Here is a 25,612-nt window from a genome sequence, read left to right as displayed (position 1 = left end):
TCAATTATTGTGATGTCATAATCAAAATTTAAAAAACCCCCGACATAATAACCTCTATAAGAAAACTAGAAAAGAGCTGATAAGTTTCAAACGGCTGAACCGATTTTCTTCTATTATAGCTAAGAATACTTTCGATCAAGCCACCTTTTAAACAAAAAAAAAACTAAATTAAAATTGGTTCATTCGTTTAGGAGCTACGATGTTACAGACAGATATACAGATACACACGTTAAACTTATAGCACCCCTCTTTTGGGTCGGGGGTTAAAAAGTACGGTTCACCTATAACATATAAGGCGTACCTAATGACGCGTGAGAAGCTATTTTTTACGCATTATATATAGTTCTGCTTTCTTTTTTTTCAAACATCTTTTTCTTTCAAAGCTGGTTATAGACACAGATCTAAAGTGTATTTGGCGAGCACGTGATGTGAATGACTGAAGACTTCCGACTCTCTCCAATAGATTCTTAGTCCCTTATCCCTTTTTTTTATTGATTTCGGGACGATAATAAATTGCTCTATGCCTCTAATATTTGTTTAGTTATTGCTATCAAGTAGATCTCTATCAAATAGAGTCTCCCCTTTTTAACCCCCGACCCAAAAAGAGGGGTGTTATAAGTTTGACGTGTGTATCTGTGTGTCTGTGTATCTGTCTGTGGCATCGTAGCTCCTAAATTAATGAACCGATTTTAATTTACCTTTTTTTGTTTGAAAAGTGGCTTGATCGAGAGTGTTCTTAGCTATAATCCAAGAAAATCGGTTCAGCCGTTTGAAAGTTATCAGCTCTTTTCTAGTAACCTTCACTTGTCGGGGGTGTTATAAATTTTTAATTTACACTTGTTATTTCTGATTGATAATGAACTTAGGAACTGTGACCATATTATTAGGTTATTTTGTTTTACTTATAATAGGTACGCTCTATCCATTAAAAAAAAATTTAGTTATAAATATCAAACGGATTCTTTTAGATTTCTGGATGATAGTGAATTTGGAACCAGTTTCAATTATATTATTTTTTGGTTATTTTATCAAATAGGTAAGATAAGATATACATCGATTACCTATATTTGAAAAATATCCTTTGTAATTAAATTGCGTGGAAGCAACTATCTGAACTTTCATACGAGTATTGTAACGAGTGTATATTTAAAAAAAAGCATTCTGCTGAGTTCCTTGCTAGTTTCTCTCAGTAGAACCTTCATTCCGAACCAGAGATGAGGTCACAGACTTAGCATAAGAGACACTAGTCAACCTACGTGAATAAATAGGACAAATAAATGTTGATTTTGGTTTGATTGATCCACATTGTACTGCAAACGATTGATATTCTGCTGTAATAAAAATTATGACGGTTCGAAAATTCGGCGAAACGCTTCGAGAAAAAAAGGCTCGTCTTGGCGATCGTTTTTATCTAATAATAAAAAAGTTGTACTCGCGTGTAGTAAAAACTCGCAACACAATTTAAAAGCGTGACCTAAACAAATAAGTACTTAACTTAGACTGCAAGGGAACTCTGGAGAGTTATGACTTTGTAGAATTTACAACTGGACACGTCATTTGTTCTAATTAAACACAGTGCCTCGCCTTGGAGAGAAAGAATTCAGACGGTTATTAATGTTTGCTTTGTCTGTTTTAATAGCCTTAAGGCTGTATGCATATCAAGGGATGAATATTCCTTGGTACGGAGAAACGGAAACGACTATTGACGGCTCAATAATATTTCTTTGGTACAGAGGGGAAACGGTGGAACGTGATGAGGTACTCGTATTAATTCATTCGTTTCGTCGCTGACAATGAACACTTCTTATCCACACTAATATTATAAATGCGAAAGTGTGTCTGTCTGTCTGTCTGCTATCTTTCCGCGGCCCAACAGTTTTACCGATTTTGATAAAAGGTACAGAGTTAGCTTACATCCCGGGGACGGACATAGGCCATATATTTACTTACTATCCCGGATAATCAAAGAGTTCCCACGGGATTTAAAAAACCTTACGCGAGCGAAGCAGTGGGCATTATCTAGTTTATTATACACTAGCGACCCGCCCCGGCTTCGCACGGGTGGACATTTATTTTTTAAGCTCTCTGAACCCCTGCGGTTTCGCCGTGCAGTCGTGCGACACCATCATTCATTTTAATACCAATTACAATTTTAAATTCGTAATATCTTTTGAATGGATTGTCCGATTGGAATAAAATAAAAAGTAATTTATAGCTATTGAAACAATCTTGCTCAATAAATAGTTTATTTGGATAAGGATTAGTATTTGACGATAATATGATCAATAAACATAGGCTAATAATTTTAATTACTTTTATTCTATGGAAAAGTGGTTATAAATGGCTAAAATATAAATGTTTGGTTTATACTATCGCGGACTTTTTTGTAGGCATTATTGAGTTCTACAACTTTTCTATAGAAGTCAACCATACATCTCTAACCATTTAGGCAGCGTTCGCGAGAATCGTTAACGTACGGCAGTTTTTTCGACGCCACTCTACAATTTTCACTACCACGAAAAATCCTATCTATTTTCCTGGATAAAATATAGCCTATACGGATTCGGAAGAATCCCTCTAAGTAATGGTAAAAGAATTTTGAAATCGGTCCAGTAGTTTTTGAGCCTATTCATTACAAACATACAAAAATACAAAGGTTTCCTCTTTATAATATTAGTATAGATAGTTGTAGATGATGATGCCCACGACTTATAACCAGAATAGTTCCGAAATATTTTTTCACTAATGAAATATCCAGTAAACGAGCAGCCGGGTCACCTGATGTTAAGTGATTACCGCCACTTATGAACATTTGCAGCACCAGAAGTACGTACCACCGATGCGTTGCCGGCCTTTCAGAAATTTGTTAGTCCGCCCGTTGAGTGACCCCACGCTTCTCTAATGTTAATAACAATAAATACATCAAGTAATAAGTAAAAGGTACGATTCATATGAAGATAACTTTCCAATCTATTTGAGTGCCCTTCAGACGTACGTGAAATTGTGGAACTAAATGGGGAAAGATGGGGAAAGTCCATTCACTCTATATTAATAACAGCGCCACTCCCCAAGTGGCGAAAAGTGAAAGAAGGGCATAAAAGAAGGGTGTTTTTATTTGGGCATGCAGAACTTTAGCTATTTTCGCACACACACACACACACACACACACACGCACACACACACACACACACATTTTGGATTTATTTTAATTACTGAGCCATATCATGGTCAAACTATTGGAATGTTACCAGCTGTAGATCGACGACACAATCGTTCTATAAGGATTACCACAACAGCCGATTCTGCTGAGATAATTGATCAAGAGATCAGTTCGACCATTGCAAAAATGCCCTAGCTTTCGAAAATTTCAAAAGATGATGCCCGCTACTTCATTCGCGTGGATTTAGATTTTTCAAAATTCCGTGATAGTTCCTTGATGTTCTGGGATAAAAAGTAACTTACGTTACTCTCCAGGTCTTTGCCTATAAATTATGCTAAAAATCACGTTGAACCGTTCTTTCATTGCTGAAATTCATTTCATTGATTGAAGAACAAATCAACGAATAAATACATTTTCACATTTTATAACGTAAACAATTTTTGTAGGAATACAACATGTTGAGTATGAAAGATTGAACCTAAGAATATTTACAGAATTTTTTCCTTTACTTAAAACTTTTTCATTTACTTACGGGTGTTGAGTTTCCATCTTGTTAAGATAAAAGGAATTGCTACCCTGCTACCACTTAGGCAAACCAACACTTTTCTAAGAAACTAAATTCTATACGCTTTACTAAAGAAGAGAACTACTAGCTCTAATAGAACAGGGTTGTTTTCGCCAAACTGAAAACTTTTAGTACCTACAGAAAATGGGGTAGCTAATAGATTAGTAGCTGGGTCCACGCCAAATTTTTGTACCAAACACCAAGATTGAAAGCAGACTTTCAACTTTTCCGGCGATTTTCTCACGAGGATGCTTGGTAGGTAAGTGTGGCGCCCCCTATTGGGTAAGTAACCTATTTTGAGTTCACACTGAATTGATCCGTTGTATAACAAGTGTAAATTAAAAATTTATAACACCCCCGACAAAGTATTTGAGTTTTCCAAAACATCATTTTCAAATAAATAATTATGTATCTAGGCAACGTCCATCTTGACAGCTTGACATTTGTCAATTGACATAATATTATGAACCTAACGGTTATCTAACCTCCTTTTCTACAAGAAAACTAGAAAAGGGCTGATAACTCTTAAACGGCTGAACCAATTTTTTGGATTATAGCTAAGAACACTCTCGATCAAGCCACCTTTCAAACAAAAAAAAGTAAATTAAAATCGGTTCATTCGTTTAGGCGCTACGATGCCACAGACAGATACACAGATACACAGATACACAGACACACAGATACACAGATACACACGTCAAACTTATAACTCCCCTCTTTTTGGGTCGGGGGTTAAAAACCATCCGTACTAACATTATAAATACGAAAGTGTATCTGTCCGGTTGTCTGCTAGCTTTTTACGTTCCTTCGTTTAACAGACGAAAGGCACAAAGGTACCTTGCATCCCAGGAAAGGACATAGGCTATTTTTGGTCCTGGAAAATCAAAAAGTTCCCAAGGAATTTTTAAAAACCTGAATCCATATGGATGAAGTTGCGAGTATAATCTGAAAGTCCCTCCCTATGAGGCAAAGAGTATTCAATTAATTTTTTATAGGTTTTCAAAAAACTAATTTTGTACTACGTTGAATCCGTTGTTTATTTCAAGATACTCTTATTTTGGCAAATTCAATCTGGGTAGATTCGGTTGGTACGTGACCAGAATGCCTATCCACTTTCCACAGATTTTCCAATAAATCGTAAATGATTGGCAGTGAAACGGCCAATATTCTTGAACTAGTTTATTTAAATGCTTAGTGAAAACGGCAAATTTAACTCAGTAGGTATGAATTATGAAATTATTAATTAATAGCTCAACAATAAAGAAGGCGGAAGATGTGTAAATATTAATTAATGTCCGAGACTTTGTTCGCATTTGAACTAAGTTTTTAATAATCTCGTGGGAACTTTTTAATTTTCCGGGATAAAAATTAGCATTTGTCTCTTTCCAGGATACAAGCTGTCTCTGTATCAAATGATGTCCGTAACTTCGTCCGCTTGGAATAAGGTTTTTGAAAATTAAATAAATAAATAAATAAATCTTTATTATCTGAACAGAACATTATTTACAGACTTTTTGAATTCCATTCGAACTCTTCGATTTTCCGGACAAAAAGCATGGACGTAAGCTAACTCGTCAGGGTTGTGAAAGACAGCAGGCAGTAGGACAAACAGACAGGACAGAGTACAGACACACTTTCGTATTTATAATATTAGTATGGATTTGGTGGATTTCGTACGAATTAATCATGATTTAAATGCATTACCTATTTAAGTATATAAAGGCTTGTTTGTATTTTATGCCTATTAGCAATTACCATGAGAACAGCTGTCGGCAAGAACAACAGGATTCGAAGATATTTAACGTGCTCTGCTAGGCACGTAAAACGACCCTTGCCTCCTAATGCTCTTTTATTAGTTTCTTGACGATTCGTTTTTAGAGATCTTTATATTATATCATTACACAGTCACGTTTTACTACTGTTCTTTATTTTACTGTTTTCCTTGTGGATGTACAATCGTTAAAGCTATTTTATGAGGATTTACGTTCTTGCGTATTTTAGTATGAGTACCCTATTTTTAACCCCCGACCCAAAAAGAGGGGTGTTATAATTTTGACGTGTGTATCTGTGTACCTGTCTGTGGCATCGTAGCTCCTAAACTAATGAACCGATTTAAATTTATTTATTTTTTGTTTGAAAGATGGCTTGATTGAGAGCGTTCTTAGCTATTATAATCCGAGAAAATCGGTTCAGCCGTTTGAAAGTTATCAGCCCTTTTTTGGTTACTGTAACCTTCACTTGTCGGGGGTGTTATAAATTTTTTAATTACACTTGTTAACTTGTTAGTTTATAAAAAGGTTCCGTTTTCAAATATTGCTCTTTTGATGTGTGATGATGACCAAAAAATGCAGTTGGATGATTTTCATTGACCCCTTGAGTGCTCGCATAAAATATTGTTAGAAGCAAGCCTAGAGAATTACCTACAGAAGAATAATAATTGTAGGGTATATTAGTGTGTAACCCCTAAACTAGCCGTTTTTGGCTAGTATTTTAGTCCTGTTCATTTCATTTCTATAATTTATTTCACCTTTAAATAAATAAATTAGGTACGAATTTTTCTATTCGTCAAACATGTTTGCTATAGCTTTAAATACTCTCAAACTTATTAGGACGCTATTCCTACATAAATGCACAGTTTTTATCTATGGAGTCTTCTGAAAAGCACTTCTAGATAGTTGGCTCGTAAAACGGCTATGACCTAAATAAAAACAACGCAGAAACATGACCGTGTAGTGAATATAAAGAACATAGTGAATAGTCTAATTTCATTGCCAAGGCAAAAATAAATTACTTTTAGAGAAAAGGACTAAGTAAATAAAGTACCTAGTTACTCTAAAAGTCTATCGCTGCATTTACATATTCGGTAACGAGATGTGTCGCTCTGCTTGTCTTTTATCTACATGTTACAAATAATTTCGCCAAAGCGCGGTTGCATGACGAGTCCTGAAGGCCTCCACAGACGAGGGATTGTTGTTCACGAAGAACAAAATGTATCATTAAGAACTGCATTGCATAATACACACGATAGACTAATAGTACAGTTAAGACACTCGCTCCATACAAACGTAGTTCGTCTCTCATTGGAATACTAACCAATCATACTCAATGGAATTTTGTAGAAACGTTCCGGGAACTAACATCTATGCCTGTGTTTTTCCAGGTTTCCGTTAAAATATTCGGTTTCAAAGTTACGCGGTCTTAAACATTCACATACAAATCTTGAAGCCCCTACAACCCCCTAAAACTACATATTTTTAGGAAAATCTAAAACACCACAGGCACAGATATTAGTTTCTAGAATATTTCTGCAAAATTTCATGGACTTTGGTTGCTTAATATTGAAATGAAATTGGGACTACGATTGTATGGAGTAAGTGACGGAGAGAGCCCTGTTGACAGACTAACAGTAAAAAGATAAGGGACTTTTGTCCTCCACGGACGATAGTCTCTCGTCTGCACCAAGCCCTAAGCTATGGTTGCGTCTCGGCATCACTACTCCGTGTGCCCTCTAATGCGAATGGATAAATGCACTTTTAGGCCATAATTGGGTCAATAGGTGAATTAATAACTCCTGAAAAGCAAGCATTATGTTTGAAAAATAATAATTTTTGGCTGATTTTTTTTTCAAAAGATTTCACCTCAATTTGAAGTCCTAAATGTTTTTTTAATACTTAATCATTTAGGCATGCGCTTGGCACGAATGGAGATTTTTCACCCTGAAGAGATTTTTTAAGGCCTATTCATTATGATTTTATTCTAATTAGCCATAATTTATAGGGCATAAAGTATACATTTCCTAAAAATTTCCGGACGATAAATAACCTTATCCTGCTGGACGTCGTTTAACATGATTGATAGCGTTTTATTTCGGAAACTTCTCTAATAATAATTACTTATACATTACACGCAATATTATCATAGTAATAAAGTAATTATTATTGTGTTACTAGCCGATGCCCGCGACTTTGCCCGCGTGGATTAAGGTTTTTCAAAATCCCGTGGGAACTCTTTGATTTTCCGGGTTAAAAAGTAGCCTATGTGCTAATCCTGGATATTATCTATCTTCATTCCAAATTTCAGCTAAATCCGTCCAGTAGTTTTTGCGTGAAGGAGTAACAAACATACACACACACACACACACACACACACACACACACACATACAAACTTTCGCCTTTATAATATTAGTGTGATATGAGGGTGGAATACTTAATAGAAAGCAGTAGCGTGCAATGTTATTTACTTAGTTGTTAACTAAATAGATGCTTACTCCGAGCACACAGTTTTCTGCATTGATGTTGGAAAAGCAAGCCCTTTAGGTTATTCTAGGGTTTCCTGTATTATTTATTAGCCACTAATTGACCTGTCCGCCTGCTTTACTCTGGTGGAATTTTTGAAATCCTTTCTAAGGGAGAGCCAATGTAGCAGTACAATGTCACACATGCAAGCGTCGTTTAGGTTTTTCGAAATTATCTTCACTTTTTAAAATACGAATCAATGAGCTTGGATTAATTTTATCTGGAGTTTTATAATATTCGGCATTGGTGGAAGTCTACGTTGAAGGGAAAAATTGGCAGGAGACCTAAGCTGAGATCTTATAGAATGCACTTTGACATTGCTTTGCTTAGACATAAGCTTCAGCTACACGCTCCGTCTTACCTGAGAGCTTTGTGCAGCTTTAATTGCACAGACGGAGCGTTAGGGCCGGCGCACATATGGCGGAGCGCAGCGCAGAGCACTTTTCACAGTCAAAATATTATCGACATTGTCCTCATTGAAATAAAGACCGACGCACATATGGCGGAGCGCAGCGCAGGGCATGCCCGCGAAGTTTTCTAATCGCGTGCCACATTACGCGAATTTCTACCAGAGAATGCGCGAGCACGCGCGGGTCTGCGCGCGGATGCGCGAGTATCCGCACGGATGTACAATTGATTTTAGATTTTATTTCAATGAGGACAATGACGATAATATTTTGACTGTGAAAATTGCTCTGCGCTACGCTCCGCCATATATGTGCCGGCCCGAGACCGTTAAAACGAGATAGATTTCAAAGTCAAAGTACGCTATAAAGAACTCAGGATTAGAGATCATCGTAAAGCATATTAAATAGGTACTTACGGAGGTGGAAGTTGAAACTCATAGTGTAATGCAAGTCAGTTGAATAAAAGTACTCTTTTAAATGTAAAAAAAGTTTTTGCTCTATTAAAAGCGTAACTGTTTAGCTGCCATTACCATAAATCATAAAAATACATTACTTGCCTAGCTATCGCTTTTGCATTTGCGTGCATTCACAATGGCATTTGCCTCATAAATATCTGAAGAAAAAAGTAAGCGTGAACCATGAAAACTAAAACAAGGCTATTTGTACAATCTGCTAAGATGTTTTTATAAATTCGTAATCACGTATATTTAGTTTCCGTAATCGCGGATAGATGGCGTTATCGCCTGATTGCGTCGCGCGGTCAGTTGTGGCCTGTGAAAGAATATATTATCGAATGCGGTACTGATCGTTGTTGTACTCAGTGGTATACGAGTTAAGAAATAAACAACCATATAACCAGTGACCTGAAGTATCATTTTACTGTACACACCTGAAGTTGTAGCGTGTACATATGTTCCTGCGATCCGGATATAGCGGATTATAGGGTTGGTGGTTTGTACAACCCAGTCGGCATCGACGTGGTGGCGGATTGTCATCGATGGTGTCAACCCTGGAGATTGGAGCCAGGGGTTTCAGCCTGAAGAGGAAGACCAGGCTATGACGTCAGCGGCCAGTGGTGGAGCGAGAGGGAAGTTCAACCGAGGACGTCACGAGGACCCGATGACGACACGACCCGACCAGGAGTGCGAAGTTGGTGCGGAATATAGTGAGTGAAGTGTGCCGTGATAAATTGTGAGTACTTTATTAATTACTTATTTGTCAAGCTAGTTTGGACCTTCAGTCAAAGAAATAAATTCAAGCAAAATTGGACCTTAAGTCAAAGAAGAAATTAACTTTAACAAATTAAAGCTAGTGCATGGACATAGACTAATTCTCGAAGAAAAGTGAAGTGACGGGGAATCCATGCCCAAATTTCGTCTATGTCCGTAATTCTCAAACACTTAGAAAATTTTCGGTAAATTGGAACAGGATTAGTTAAGTTAAAATAAGGACTTGTGATTTTTCTAAGTTGAATCCTAACTTGTAAAATATTTTGCGTTCTATTTTGGACTTGTGAAATTTTCAAAATTGAATTTTAACTTGTATTTTATGTTTAAATCTATTTGTCGATTAGTTTAAAATTTCATTTGTTTAAGTTTAAATTTCTCACAGTTATTTGTTTATGTACCACATATAATAGCCATGGAAGTTTTCGATAAACTTCAGGAGGATAATAAGGAGCTTATCTCTAAAGGTAAAGTCAACTTTAGGAAATCACCTAAAGATCGTATAACGATTTCATATGTAGAGACGCGTTTGGAGGCTTTAGAGAATCAATGGCAATTATTTGTGGACGTGCATAGACAGATAATTACAGAAGTAACTAAGGAAGAATTTGAAACGTCTAATTATTCTAGAAATTCAATCTATGATAGAACGGAAGAAATATATTTAGATTATAAAACTGAATTAAAAGAAACATTACTAAAATTAAAAGACAAAGGTAAAGCACCCATAGAGTCAGTAAGTTTGTCAAGTGAAGATAGTAAATCTAAATATTTTGTTAAATTGCCTGAAATTTCTATACCAAAGTTTTCTGGAAAGTACACAGAGTGGACAAGTTTTAGGGATCTTTTTACTTCATTAATACACAACAATCCTAAATTAGATGACGTTCAGAAACTACATTATCTTAAGAGTCATTTGTCTGGAGAAGCAGAGCAGCTTTTGAGACATTTTCCCATTACTGATGAAAATTATAGTGTTTGCTGGACTCAGTTAAATAATCGTTATGATAATAAAAAATATTTGGCTAACAGCATTTTACGGCGTTTCATGAGTCAGAAAGCATTGCAAAATGAATCGTCTAGTGCCATTAGAGAATTATTAGACAATATGAACGAATGTCTTAGTGCTCTACAAAATATAGAGATAGACATTAGTAACTGGGACATAATTATCATTTACATTATGAGTCAAAAGCTGGATCCTGAGTCCAGGAAGCAATGGGAATCAAGGGCAAATGAATCTGATGAATTGCCTACTTTGTCTGCTTTTAAAGAGTTTCTTGAACATAAGTTTAGATCTCTAGAGTTTTTGGATGTTAAACCTAAGCCTTCTAATGTGAGTAATAAGGTCAATGTTTTTCATGTAGCGAATTTTAATGGTTCTAATACACCCAATCTGTCCAAATTTTGCTGTCAATATTGTAGAGGCGATCATAAGTTAATGAATTGTAAAGAATTTGCGAAGAGTGACTATAATACCCGGCATAACTTTGTCCAAACTAGTAGGCTGTGTTTCAATTGTATGAGCCCGGACCATTTTGTCTTTTCATGCCGTCAATCCTCTAGATGTAGAGTATGTAGAAGGAAGCACCATTCTCTACTTCACCCCCAGGCAACGGAGAATGTAGAGTCAGAGAAGGTAGAGTCAGAGAATGGAGAGTCGAGTGAGAAAGATGTAGTCGTTTCGTCAGCAACCACATCACAAAACGAAGAAATTGCCCGTTTTTCAAGGGTTTGTAGCCAAGTCCTCTTGCCTACAGCTCTTGTTGAAGTAGAGTCGGGAAGAGGTGCTGATGTAGTTGTTAGATGCTTGTTGGATCAAGGCTCAATGGCTTCTCTAATCACCGAGTCAGCTGTACAAGCGTTAGGACTGAAGAAAATTCCCAACACGGTTTACATTTCAGGAGTTGGTAATCAGGACAAGTCTGTAGCTTCTATGTCGATGGTAGAAATCAAGCTGAAGTCTATCCATGATCCTCAATACACTTTGGTAGTCAAAGCTCATGTAGTTAACAAACTGACGCCTTTTCTTCCCTCAAAGAAGGTAAACGTTCAGCTATGGCCAGAACTAACTAGGTTGAAGTTAGCTGACCCGAAGTTTGATATACCCAATAAAATAGATTTGCTGCTTGGTGCAGAAGTGCATAGTCAGATTTTAGCTGAAGGTCTCATCAAGGGTCCTCCTGGGTCCCCTGTGGTCCAAAACACTCACTTTGGATGGATCTTATATGGCCAGATTCATGCAAATCCTCAAAATCTAAGTTGTGCCAAGAAAACAGTGTTATGGTCAGCATGCACACTCAGATAAATGAGAATGATATGTTGAAGAAATTCTGGGAGCCAGAACCACATGATATTTCATCCAAGGAGAAATTTCACGCTCGGACTGACTCTCCCGTAGTACTTGCGTCGCGTAGCAGTCAGCGAAGTAGATGGAAGACCTTCAATGCTAATCGTAGATCGGATATTTTGAGAGCTGTCGAAGATCGCGATAGTTTGAATTTGTGGAAGCAAGGTTACTCTTGGCTAAGCAAGGTTAAAATAAATTACAGTCCACATAAAGAGTGCCAAGATACCAAACTAGTAGAGAAAGACAGACAGACATCACCGAAATCTTTTTGTCGTATTTCGCCATCTAGTCAATCCATCGTACGTCCGATGGGTCAGTTTTCTCACTCAGCTAGATGGCTATAGGACGTAATCGTTGACAAGCATGCTGGTTCGGACAATGTTACGCATGATGTGATAGGTAGATACAAGATCACTTTTGCTGTTAGCGATTAGTCACTGACTTACAACCATCTTATAGATATCTCTTGTAGCCAAGAAGTTGAGAATTTTGTAATTTAGTTCCTAAGTATTTTGTTAAGTTGTAAGCAAATTGCTTTCTAGTGTAAGTTAAATTTAAAGGTTGTCATAATGTGTTACTTCTATGAAATTATTCTGTAGAGCCACCATGGACTAGTGATTAATGATCATCAAATTGTTAAGTTCTATATTTGTTATACTAGTTACTTATGAACCAGCAGCGGTTCATGGTGGGCGGAATGTACAATCTGCTAAGATGTTTTTATAAATTCGTAATCACGTATATTTAGTTTCCGTAATCGCGGATAGATGGCGTTATCGCCTGATTGCGTCGCGCGGTCAGTTGTGGCCTGTGAAAGAATATATTATCGAATGCGGTACTGATCGTTGTTGTACTCAGTGGTATACGAGTTAAGAAATAAACAACCATATAACCAGTGACCTGAAGTATCATTTTACTGTACACACCTGAAGTTGTAGCGTGTACACTATTTCACTGAACAAAAACTAAAATACCTATACTGTTGTATAACTATATTTACAACACCTGTTTCTGGTTATCTGTGATTACAACAGATACTGTGTGTACCAATGTTACTGATAGATAATAATAATAGATAACTTCTTGCCTAAATAAGGTTGCTATTAACTTAACAGGGCTCTCTCCGTCACTTACTCCATACAATCGTAGTTCCAATATCATTTGCATATTAAGCAACCAAAGTCCATGAAATTTTGCAGACATATTCTAGAAACTAATATCTGTGTCTGTGGTGTTTTAGATTTTTCTAAAAATATGTAGTTTTAAAATTACAGGGGCTCAAAGATTTGTATGAAAATTTTTAAGACCGCGTAACTTTGAAACCGAATGTTTTAACAAAAATCTGGAAAACCACAGACATTAGTTTCCAGAATATGTCTGCAAAATTTCATGGACTTTGGTTGCTTAATATTCAAATGAAATTGAAACTACGTTTGTATGGAGCGAGTGACGGAGAGACCCCTCTTAAGCTTTCATTTTTGGTAATGGAATTTCCCATGTTATAAAAGACGTCTTATCCTTTAATATTGAATGAAATAATTTATAGTGGATAAGAAGGAATTGCTTAAATAAGTTTGCTATTAACTTAGGTTTTCACTTTTGTTAATGGAATTTTCCGTGTAATAAAAGGCTTAACCTTTATTATTGAATGAAGTCGTTCGTAACGGAACACTGTTTAATGAAAGGTATTGTTTGCATAATACCTTTCTCAATCCGGGTAGGACAATATTTGACATTGTAAGCTCCATGATAATTGAAAGTTATCGCTAACCAATATAATGAACATGTTATTAATTTATTAAAGAACAGTTAAGGTGCGTTCAGATTAGGAGAATTTACATAATGTAACAAATTTAGAATTAAATTTTGGTGATTAAGTTATAGTAATGAATAAGGGATATTCACTTTTGTAATACATATTCATTATTCACTTTAGCACTGAGTACACTAATGTTCCAAGTAGTATAAGTTTTTGAATACAAAAGTGATTTGACGTACTCCAACGTAACGGATGAATCTGGAATTGTTATATATTTTTTACAAATCAATTCTCCTGGTCAGTACGTACCTTTAGGGTCCAAAACAGAATAAATAGGTACGAGAGATATGTTACGTTTTAGGTTTGTAGAGTTACGTCTAAAGAAACGGAATATTTCAGTTGTTTTCCCAGGGCGCAATTTTGAATATTACATTTTTTGCAGCTATGAAAATGTAATGGCGAGTACTATAGTAAGTAATTGGTTTCGCCACTAGTTTTCAGCCCTGGTCGACTTGTATTTTATAAAATCTACAAACCCTTAGATACCCGGTTAATCGATTTCTTTGCTATATCGTAGCGGGAACGCTAAACTATATGGCCGTGTGACTTTACCGGTATAGCCGCAACTAGCCACGGCCGAAACCTCCCTCGACAACAAAAATTTTGTATGTGCATATTATAACAGCTGTTCAAGGCTGCAAAATTATTGCTTCCATTTATAGCATGTCACTTGTTGCGGCATAAAGCAGTCTTTAAACAGTGCAAAAGCTTCCATAAAGCTTTGTCACACTGATTGTGCTTGGGGCTGCTGATCACACTAATATTATAAAGGCGAAAGTTTGTATATGTGTGTGTGTGTGTGTGTGTGTGTGTGTGTATGTTTGTTACTCCTTCACGCAAAAACCACTGGACGGATTTGGCTGAAATTCGGAATGGAGATAGATAATATCCTGGATTAGCACATAGGCTACTTTTTATCCCGGAAAATCAAAGAGTTCCCACGGGATTTCTAAAAATCTAAATCCACGCGGGCGAAGTCGCGGGCGTCAGCTAGTATGTAATAAACTTTCCAAACTTATGGAACCAATAAGTAGCGTCAACTTCTCTCTACAGTGTCATGTCGTGAAGCTATCCTATTGCGCTTTAGTCGAAAACTTTTAATGATTCCTCATGCAACGCGATATCTATTCCAAACTCGTGTCTTATTACATCCTCGATATCGCTTTTTAAAGTTGTTTTCAAGCTCGTAGGGGTAGGATTTTAGAGGTCATTGCTACTTTCTGACCGACGTTCTTCTTTGGTTTTAGGGGTTGGTACCGTACCCAAAAGATAAAAGAGAACCCTATTAATGTCTCTTGGCTGTTTATCTGTCAAAGATCTCTAGTTTTTGACCCCCGACCCAAAAAGAGCGGTGTTATAAGTTTGACGTGTGTATCTGTGTATCTGTCTATGGCATCGTAGCTCCTAAACTAATGAACCGATTTTAATTTGGTGTTTGAAAGGCGGCTTGACCGAGAGTGTTCTTAGCTATAATTGAAGAAAATCGGTTCAGCCGTTTGAAAGTTATCAGCTCTTTTCTAGTTTTCCTAAGAGGTTTTTGTGTGGGGGGTTTTTTAATTTTGAGTTATAAAGATATTTATTTATCTTTAGATCATTAGTATGCAGCATCTTTCTATCTGCGGTTACCGTTATGACATCACATTAAACTCTGCAATGTCACAGCTGCCTCTAATTGTTCTAGTTGTTACTAATCTACGGTAATTTAAATAATTTGTAGACGTGGAGTTATGTGCGCTCTAAGCAATTAATCTCTCTTTAACGGTGAAGGAAAACATCGTGAGTAAATCTGCGCGAACGATTTAGTGTTTCGATATGATGCCGTGTGGAAACCCTGCATAACTTAACACCAGGCAATCGTAGTCAAGGGCTAACTTGAAATAGAATAATTTAAAAGTAATAATGTATGTTTATGTAACCTTATTTTAATATTTATGTATATAATTATGATATCTATTAAGTTTTTTAATGAATACTTCCTATATTTGTTGTACCTATTCTACTCCCTTTACAACGTCTCCACTGCCAAGGGTCACTAGTAGAGGTCTCTTTTAGAGATAAGTTCTTCCCTGTCCACTTTTTCTTTCTTTTTCCTCTTATTGTTACAACTTTCTGGTACAAATAAAAAAATTATAATAAAAGGATTAATTTAATAAGACTGCATTTGCGCTACAAAATTCCCTTTAGGAATGCACTTATCTTCACCATCTCTTCATTGGCGATAAAAATTTAGAGTTCCGTACAAGACTTCAATATCTCTAAAGCACACACATGAGAACAATAAACTATGTTTAAAGCAGTATAAATGCACATAGGAACCAATTGTTCTCTGACACTTGGAAATTTAATATAGGCGTTTCTCTTATCAAGGACGAAACTAACACAGTTGTTGTACATTATAATACTTTGATGTAAAGTTTAATTTTAATGCGATACTTGCTGGTATTAGGCAAATCCTGATGAACCTCCGTATCTTTGTTTATGTCAGCACGAGCCATTTTATTCATAATTTTTGCAACTTTTAACGCTGCATATTATAATATTATACCTTAACTATTAAATATCATAAATAGATAACACAACACGAAGACAGATGATATAATTTTACAATGTTAAATAAGTAATGTGGATATGTTATGCATGAAAACTATCATCACGATATTTTCCTGCGCTGTTAAATCAGTGATATTTAACTGTTTAAAATATAAAATAGCTCCGACATCAGCTCGTTTTATACAAGTGTAAATTAAAAATTCATAACACACTCGACAAGTGCAGGTACAGTAACTAGAAAAGAGCTGATAACTTTCAAACGGCTGAACCGATTTTCTTGGATTAAGGCTAAGAACATTCTCGATCAAGCCACCTTTCAAATAAAAAGAAAACTAAATTAAAATCGGTTCATTAGTTTAGGAGCTACAATGCCACAGACAGATACACAGATATACACGTCAAACTTATAACACCCCTCTTTTTGGGTCGGAGGTTAATTAGGAAGGATTGTTACGTATTGACAAGATACAAATACATATTTTGTAAAAGTAGTAGGTATAAGTACAAGGAATTCTATGAACTGTGATTAGCATCAGATACTTGTCGTGTAACTCGCTCGGGACCGCCGCCGCAGAGTTGGAAACTTTTAATGATTCCACTTGCAACCTGATATCAGTTCGAAACTCGTGTCTTGTTACACTATTGTTCGTACTACTGAGGTAAAATCAATCCATATCCATTGTTACTTCACACAGTAATCCATACTCCATACTATTATTGTTAGCTATTGTAGCCAACACCGAAGAGCTGATGGGCAGATCTTCTATTTTTAGGAACGCCGGAAGGAACAAATGAAACTATCTTTTCATCTTCAGCGGAGTGTGTGTATTCGTACAACGTCTTGTTACAAGTGACGGTACTTAAGTAGACATTTTGACAATTCATGAAATATGACAGTTGACCATACATAGTTAAGGTACGATCTACACGATACTTCCGATAGGCCGCGAACACGCTATCAACTTATTACAATTAACGTATATAAATAAAAGCGTTAACATAAATTCCCCCCCTCTTAAACGTCGTTTAAGAGGAAAAAAGTCCATCTGGGGAAGCAAGGGGCAAATGCTAGTCAAAGCCCTGCGCACCACTCCTCTCGCGGTTTGGATATCGGTGCTACTGGAAACTCCATCAGTTCTAGGTACAGAGCGGTGACCCAGTCGAGGCGCCAGTTGAGGGGTGCGACGTTATCCTCTTGCAGTAGCACGAGTTCAAGCTTCGAGTAGCGGTCCAGGCTGCTCGAACTGAAATCTTCGATATTCGGTGACGGCAGCTTAGTTGGAGGCCGTCCAATCAGGAAGTGTCCTGAGGAAAAAGGGAGAAGATCGTCAGGAGAGGAAGACATGGGATATAAGGGGCGACTATTCAGTATAGCCCCCACTTGCGAAAAAATAGTACTAAATTCATCGGAAGTAAAATGATTATGACCCAAATATCTTATAATGAGAATATTTATATAGGATTTGATCCCAGTCTCCTGAATTTCGCCTGAATATACAGGTATAGATAAAAATATTATTTCTTCGTCAACTGGAAAGTCAGAATTGACGGCATTGGATTTTAACAATTGAGTAGTTTCTTTAACGGCAGATACTAGATTTCGGTCATTATCGGAGAAAAATTCTACCGGTTTTAAATCTGTAGGTACGTTGCGCCTAGCGGCGAGCTGTGCCGTGGATAACTCTAGACGTGAAATCGTCATAGACTTCCCGGCCGGTCCTACCCTCAACTTCGAGCACAATAAATGAACGCTCGATCTACCTAACGCGTAGATTGCCTTTAAATAAATGCATGCGTCATACGCACTCATAGAAGCGTCGCAAGACGAATGAAGTTCGACCTTAATGTGATCACCACAGGGTACATATCGCGGGATTTCTATTGTGAACGAAATCACAGAATTTGGGCTAGTAAGTTCAGCGCGAGGGCCTGGGTCTAGGTACTCCTTTAGTAAGGCAACGTATTCTTGATTTAGATCAGGTTGTTTGCAAAATCGTTTTTCTAGATTAAAAAATCTCTTCTTAGCCTGACTAAATGAATCACTTAAGGTGGATGAATCTTTAAGAGGCAATGTGACACAAAATCGACCTAATTCTAGGCGAGTGGTGTGAGTTTTGAAATGCTGCTCACAAGCCTTCTTGGTATCATTTGATAATATTTTTTGAGGTTCCCAAAATTTGAGTATTTGATTATCTAAGCGATCATCGAACGACTCGCTTGATGCAAAATTGCAATTAGTTTGTTTAGGGTCACAATTTAATGAAATAGGACCTGAAATAACCCACCCGAATTGTGAGTTACACAGATATGGTTTTCCATCACCTAAGGATTTAACGGTGTTACCTATGACATCCCAGAATAAATCGGCCCCTATTAGCGCATCTACTGGCGCAGGGCTGTAAAACTTGGGGTCCGCGAGCTGAATGTTCTCGGGGAGATTGAATAATTTATAATCTATATTTATTTTCGGGATGTTGGCTGTTAACTCGGGCATAATAAAACAAGATAAACTTGCGTGATAATCGTTTTGTAATGAGTTAAACCGAACAAAACATCTCTCGGTAACATGATTATTTGAATTACTACCTATACCTACGACGGTAAGATTAGTGGGTATCGCCTCTAAACTTAATTTTTCTTTAATACGCCTAGTCAAAAAGCTAGACTGGCTTCCACAATCTAGAAGCGCACGAATGACTTCGGTCTTAGAATTAAGAGGGTTTAAAACTTCTATCATCACGGTGGATAACATAACGTGAGATGTTGATTGCCTAGATAGGTTCACACTAAGTTCTTCGAAGGAATTCTGAACTGTGGGTGCAGTGGGCTCCTCTGTAGATTTGTGGAGCAGGGTAGAATGTGGTTTTCTGCACTCCCTACAACGTCTCGAAAAGCATTGACGAGTTCGATGGTTTGACTTTAAACAGTTCATACATAACTTCAGCCTCCGAGCCTCTGCTATCCTAAGTTCAGGAGTTTTGGCTAAGAATGAAGGGCAGCTGTGAATTGCATGATCAAGCTTGCATACCACACAGTGAGCGCGATTCCTATCTGCATTATGGTATCCCAACTGAACAGAATACGAAAGAGATTTATAACGTCTCATATTTTTATTATTTTTATTGTTATTGCTCGCGATTGGCGCGGCATTAAAAGAAACACGACTGTTTTGGATTTTATTTCGGTTAAATGATTCCAAAACGTCGGCACGCTCCTTTAAAAACTGATGAAATTCATCCAAAGTTGGCATATCACTTAACGAGCTCCAATGCTCTTCCCATTTCATACTAGTATGGCTGTCTAATTTAGAACTAACCATATGAATAATTAACGCATCCCATTTGTCGGTGGGCTGTCCAAGACTAGCTAACGCACGCAAATTTTTATTTACATTATCTACTAATGAACGCAATGACTGTTCCGATTCGCGGGACAGTGTTTCGATATTGAATAAAGCGTTGAGATGATTATTGATTAACTGCCTCTTATTATCATAACGTTCACATAATAAACTCCAGGCCTTGCTGTAGTTCAATGCACAAACTTCAAGATTGGCTATGACGCGAGCGGCATCTCCCTCTAAATACGAGTTTAAATAATGAAATTTATAAATGGGTAGTATGTGCTCGTTATCATGAATGAGAGACCGGAACGTATCTCGAAATTCTAGCCATCGGAAAACCGTTCCGTCGAATTTCGAGATTTGAATTAGAGGTAATTTGAACCCAATACCTTGTGAGACGCCTTGCCCTGGCCCTAAAGAATTACTACTGTGCGCGTCCTCAAAGCACGGAACCCTCGAATTACGCGACAGAATGTCTTGAGCTAACGCCGTCACACTGTCCAATTCATTTTCGATCTCCTCGCGAATATCTAGTTCGGCGCTTAATGTGTCCCCACTTAAAGATTCAATCTGACCCTGCACGTCACTGAACTCACTAGCTAAGCACTCAATTTTACCTAATTTAAGTTTTAATTCGCCTAGTTCCAATGAATCTAACACTGAAAGCTTGTTAACCTTAGAGATATAGTTCTTAAATTTGGTAACACGACCCTTAACGCTGCTGCGTTTTATCATTAATTCCTTTAAAGACATATTAAAGTTAATTTAACAGCTGTAGGTGAACAAAAACTGGTTTGTTATCGGCCGGCCGCTAGATCGCTGCAAATAATAGGTTAAACTTATACCTAACTATAACTAGGTACGTTTTACCTATGCACGTCGCTTGCAGTTGACGTCGGCTAATGAGCCGGTTTCAGTCTCTTGCGCAGCTCGAATGAGTGCGCGCGCCAGTAATTGAAATCGTATGAATTATGAAGTAAGTAGGTAGGTACGACTAATGCGTAATGGATGAAAATATGACAACGTGCAAAATTTTGAATTTTGTGATTGATTGTGCAAAGTGGGATGGCTTTTTGAATAGTGCGTGATATATGGATGGTTATGGAGCGATGGATGTATGAATTGGGTGTTTGTAGAATGGATTTATGGATGTTTGGATGAATGTATTGTGTTTGTATGTGGGATAGGACACTTATCTGAAATTAGTACGGCCTCGCTGTTGCTGGCGTAGAAAAGTGCTCCCTCTGCCTGAGCCCAATGCTGCGGGTCCGATTTGCGTCCCGGCGACGGCTTCAGACGTCTTCTCGTTGCGCCTGATGCTGCGGTACGATTGGCGTGCCGGCTGGCTTCAACGATGGTGACTTGCGTTGCGCCTAATGCTGCGGTACGATAGGCGTCCCGGCGGGCTGCAACCACGTTGACTTGCGTTGTGCCTGATGCTGCGAGACGATTGGCGTCCCGGCTGGCGACAACGCTCTCACGCTGGATGGCTTTTCCTTCTTCGGGCGTCCTGTCACGGTCGCCACTATGTTAGCTATTGTAGCCAACACCGAAGATCCGATGGGCAGATCTTCTATTTTTAGGAACGCCGGAAGGAACAAATAAAACTATCTTTTCATCTTCAGCGGAGTGTGTGTAATCGTTCAACGTCTTGTTACAAGTGACGGTACTTAAGTAGACATTTTGACAATTCATGAAATATGACAGTTGACCATACATAGTTAAGGTACGATCTACACGATACTTCCGATAGGCCGCGAACACGCTATCAACTTATTACAATTAACGTATATAAATAAAAGCGTTAACAATTATTATAAATGCAAAAGTGTGAATGTCTGTCTGTCTGCTAGCTTTTTACGGTCCAATAAATCAATTTTGATGAAACTTGGTACACAGTTAGTTTACAACCCGGGGACGGACATAGGCTACTTTTCAACCGAGAATCCGGTAAATCAAAGAGTTTCCACGGGATTCTCAAAGGCCCATCCGTTTAATCGATTTATATGAAATTGGTTCACAGGTAGCTTACATAGGTAACTTTGTATCCCGGAAAAATCTTCAGATGTGACCTTGTTCAAGTCAAATGTCCAACCAGTTGTCACTACACAGTCTAAAAAAAGATACATTCGCCCTAACAAGTGATTATGAATTTAATTATAGTGTAGCACTTAGATATTTCAATGTAGTTCTCTTATTACGGTCTTTATTACGCGCCATCTGCAGAGCATTAGCAGTCTAGGGTTAACGTGAGACGCTTACAGCCGCAAACCGCAAACGACGCAAGATGTAGCTAACGTGCTCCTTAGAGTAAGTAGCGTGTAATGATTTAGTTTAAGTTTCTCCGCCGGTTTTATAGTCATGGTCGTTTCTAGCTGATCAAATTATCTATGGGAACAAGATGGCTTGGTGTTCTAGGATTCTCTTTTTTTTTTGGATAAATAACGTGCAGCTTGATTTTTAACCCCCGACCCAAAAAGAGGGGTGTTATAAATTTGACGTGTATATCTGTGTATCTGTCTGTGGCATCATAGCTCCTAAACTAATGGATCGATTTTAATTTAGTTTTTTTGTTTGAAAGGTGGTTTGATCAAGAGTGTTCTTAGCTCTAATCTAAGAAAATCGGTTCAGCCGTTTGAAAGTTATCAGCTATTTTCTAGTCACTGTAACCTTCACTTGTCGGGTGTGTTATAAATTTTTAATTTACACTTGTATCAATAAAACATAAGAGAATCATATGGATAACATAAAAAAAAATATTTAAAGATTAAAAAGTTATGTTTCCGCCCGGGATCGAACCGGGGGCCTTCTGCGTGTTAGGCAGATGTGATAACCGCTACACCACGGAAACGATGTTCGGAATGTCTAAAATAATGTTCACTTATTTTACGTTCAGTAATGAATGGATAATATACAAAGAAACACGTATTTCGATAGAAGTAAGACTGGGATCTTGTCTTCACTGTTTTAATAAAACTTGTACCATGACTGCACCGATGAATTTGATTGATTTTAAATTTTTATTGAAAGCTATGAACTTCATAGCTTTCAATGTACAATCGGATTTTTTTGTAACTTTAATTCATTTAAGCAAGTTATTAAGTGTTGTTTCATTTTGAAAATAAATAAATTAGATGATGCCCGTGACTTTGTCCGTGTGAATTAAGGTTTTTAAAAATCTCGTGGAGGTTCTTGCATATTCCCGGACCAAAAGTAGGCTATGTGTGCTTTTCCCCGGGATGCAAGCTATCTCTGTGTCAAATGTCATTAAAATCGCTTAAACGGTCGTGTAAAACTAACAGACAGACAGACACACTTTCGCATTTATTTATAATGTAAGTATGAATGGATTTCCTGTTACTAAATTCCAATTTAGTGCCAGGAAATTCGAATGTAACCTAAAATACCTTGCAGACAGTGTACCGTTAATCTAAACTATCAGGAAAACATAAGAGACAAATGGTTGTGTCAGAAATGGTCGCAGAGAGCGTCGTAGTACAAACATTTTCACCTTCACATAAAAGGAATAGGAAACTAGATTGCTTCTATGTTCCGAATTGCTACAGCTTTGAGTTTACAAAACTGTTGTAAATTGTTAAACCTGTAAACTAGGAATTCGGTAAGCAGCTTATATGGGTATTTTCTATTTAACTCGTATTGGAACCTACTTGAAAGTGTATTTTCATGAAGCCCTATCTAATTAGCTTAGCAATTTAGTTTGTTAATGTAGTCAGCATTCTTAACAGGGCTCTCTCCGTCACTCGCTTCATACAATCGTAGTTCCAATTTCATTTGATTATTAAGCAACCAAAGTCCATGAAATTTTGCAGACATATTTTAGAAACTAATATCTGTGTCTGTGGTGTTTTAGATTTTTCTAAAAATATGTTGTTTTAAAATTACATGGGGCTCAAAGATTTGTATTTAAATTTTTAAGACCGCGTAACTTTGAAACCGAATATTTTAACAGAAATCTGGAAAACCACAGACATAGATATTAGTTTCTAGAATATGTCTGCAAAACATGGACTTTGGTTGCTTAATATTCAAATGAAATTGGAACCACGTTTGTATGAAGCGAGTGACGGAGAGACCCCTCTTAACAGTAACATTCCAAGCGTAATAATTAATTAATCAGTATGTCACTAGGCATTAATTCGCTCCAGATTTAACTGAATTGAATTTTACTGTAAATGAAATACTAAGGCGTGATAAAAATGTAGTGACATATTCCAAAAAACTAAAATAAAATGTATGTGTGATAAAATCAGAAATGAGGAGATCCGTAGGAAAACTACAGTTACTACAAAAGACTCATACTCAGCAGTAGACTATCGGTTAAAGACAATGATGGTGAATATAAGGCTACTATCATAATATTGAGACGCAACCAACTATATTAACTAGTAGATTATGAAATAATTTCTTCCAAGAAAATAATAACTTATAACTTCTGTTAACTTAGTTCATAAGAATTAATAGTTGATTTACCGGCCAATAATTTTCTTTATATTTCAGTAAACAAAGCTATTACTTTAAATTATAACCGATAATCGTTAGTGAAAGGAAGTTCCTAGAGAACTTTATGAAAGACTTGACTTAGCAAATATTATGAAAGTTAAATTCGATAAAACTGAGTTCTTAGTAGGTCACATTTAGGTACTAGACATTAATTAAATTTATTTTTACTGTAAGCAAAAGGCATTAAGAGGGGTCTCTCCGTCACTCGCTTCATACAATCGTACTTCCCAAAGTCCATGAAATGCAGACATATTCTAGAAACTAATATTTATGTCTGTGGTTTTCCAGATTTCTGTTAAAATATTCGGTATCAAAGTTACGCAGTCTTAAAAATTTAAATACAAATCTTTGAGCCCCATGTAATTTTAAAACTACATATTTTTAGAAAAATCTAAAACACCACAGACACAGATATTAGTTTCTAGAATATGTCTGCAAAATTTCATGGACTTTGGTTGCTTAATAATCAAATTAAATTGGAACTACGATTGTATGAAGCGAGTGACGGAGAGAGCCCTGTTAAGCAAAAATAATTTCTTAGTGAACTGTAATAGAAAAGGCTTGACAAAAATTATTATACTTAAACTAGTTACTTCTGTTTCATAAAGCCTTACTAAGCAAAAAACTCACGAGGGCAGCATATCTTTACATGGATCCTAAAAGTTGTAGGTAATGATTGACAGTTCCCCTAGGGCTTTTTACCCGACTGCGATGATACAGTGTTATTAAAAGCCATACTAATATTATAAATGCGAAAGTGTATCTGTCTGTCTGTCTGCTACCTTTTCATGGCCCAACAGTTTAACCGATTTTAACGAAATTTTTTACAGGGTTAGTTCATATTTTTATCCCGGAAAATCAAAGGATTCCCACGGGATTCCCAAAAACCCATCCGCTTAACCGATTTGTATGAGATTTGGTACCTAGGTAGCTTGCGTCCCTGTAATTGCCATAGGCAACTTTTTATCCCGGAAAATCAAACAGTTCCCAGGGGAGCTTTAAAAACCTAAATCCACGCGGACGAAGTCGCGCGCATCCTCTAGTTCGGTATAAAATTGTTTTACATGATGGAACAGCGTTCTAGTCATTCATGCCTAACATTTTAATAATTTATGAAGTGTGCCTCACTTTCTCAAGTATACTTCACTGAAGAAAGTGAAGCACACTTGAAATAATAACTTGAACCACGTTACGGAAGAACGCCATTTAAAATTTATACTTATTTTATAACACGACATAGCAAGTTTTGACTACCGATTGTATTATTTACCGACATAATATATAACTAATGATAAACTAAATACTTGAGATATTTACTATTTTTTTATTTATTTTCGTTTATCTTATACTTAATTATACATATAAGTATCGATT

General features: G+C 36.9%; 2 protein-coding genes and 1 non-coding gene across 3 annotated transcripts in view; all 3 read right to left on the bottom strand.

Moving 5' to 3' along the window:
* The window catches only part of LOC123870352 (Kv channel-interacting protein 4-like), a 283,490-nt gene that overhangs the window by 228,996 nt on the left and 28,882 nt on the right, over positions 1-25,612 (bottom strand). The window lies entirely within an intron of this gene.
* Positions 17,153-21,484, bottom strand: LOC123870356. Its single transcript, XM_045913619.1, has 2 exons — positions 20,335-21,484; positions 17,153-17,679 (listed from the first exon to the last, which is right to left on the bottom strand). The coding sequence occupies exons 1-2, from the start codon at positions 20,468-20,470 to the stop codon at positions 17,447-17,449; spliced, it is 369 nt and encodes a 122-aa protein (XP_045769575.1). The 5' UTR covers positions 20,471-21,484; the 3' UTR covers positions 17,153-17,446.
* Trnav-aac lies at positions 22,496-22,568 on the bottom strand. Its single transcript has one exon. It is a non-coding gene; the product is annotated as a tRNA-Val (tRNA).

Source organism: Maniola jurtina, chromosome 12 (genome assembly GCF_905333055.1).
Source record: "Maniola jurtina chromosome 12, ilManJurt1.1, whole genome shotgun sequence".
NCBI lineage: Eukaryota > Metazoa > Arthropoda > Insecta > Lepidoptera > Nymphalidae > Maniola > Maniola jurtina.
This window is presented reverse-complemented; position numbering and strand designations above follow the sequence as displayed.

Bases quoted from the DNA above. Each gene is read 5' to 3' on its own strand.
- LOC123870356 (XM_045913619.1), bottom strand. From the start codon at position 20,470: ATGTCTTTAAAGGAATTAATGATAAAACGCAGCAGCGTTAAGGGTCGT. The intron at 17,680-20,334 runs GTAAAATTGAGT...CTTTTTCCTCAG, and splicing joins CGAATTAAAACTTAAATTAG to GACACTTCCTGATTGGACGG.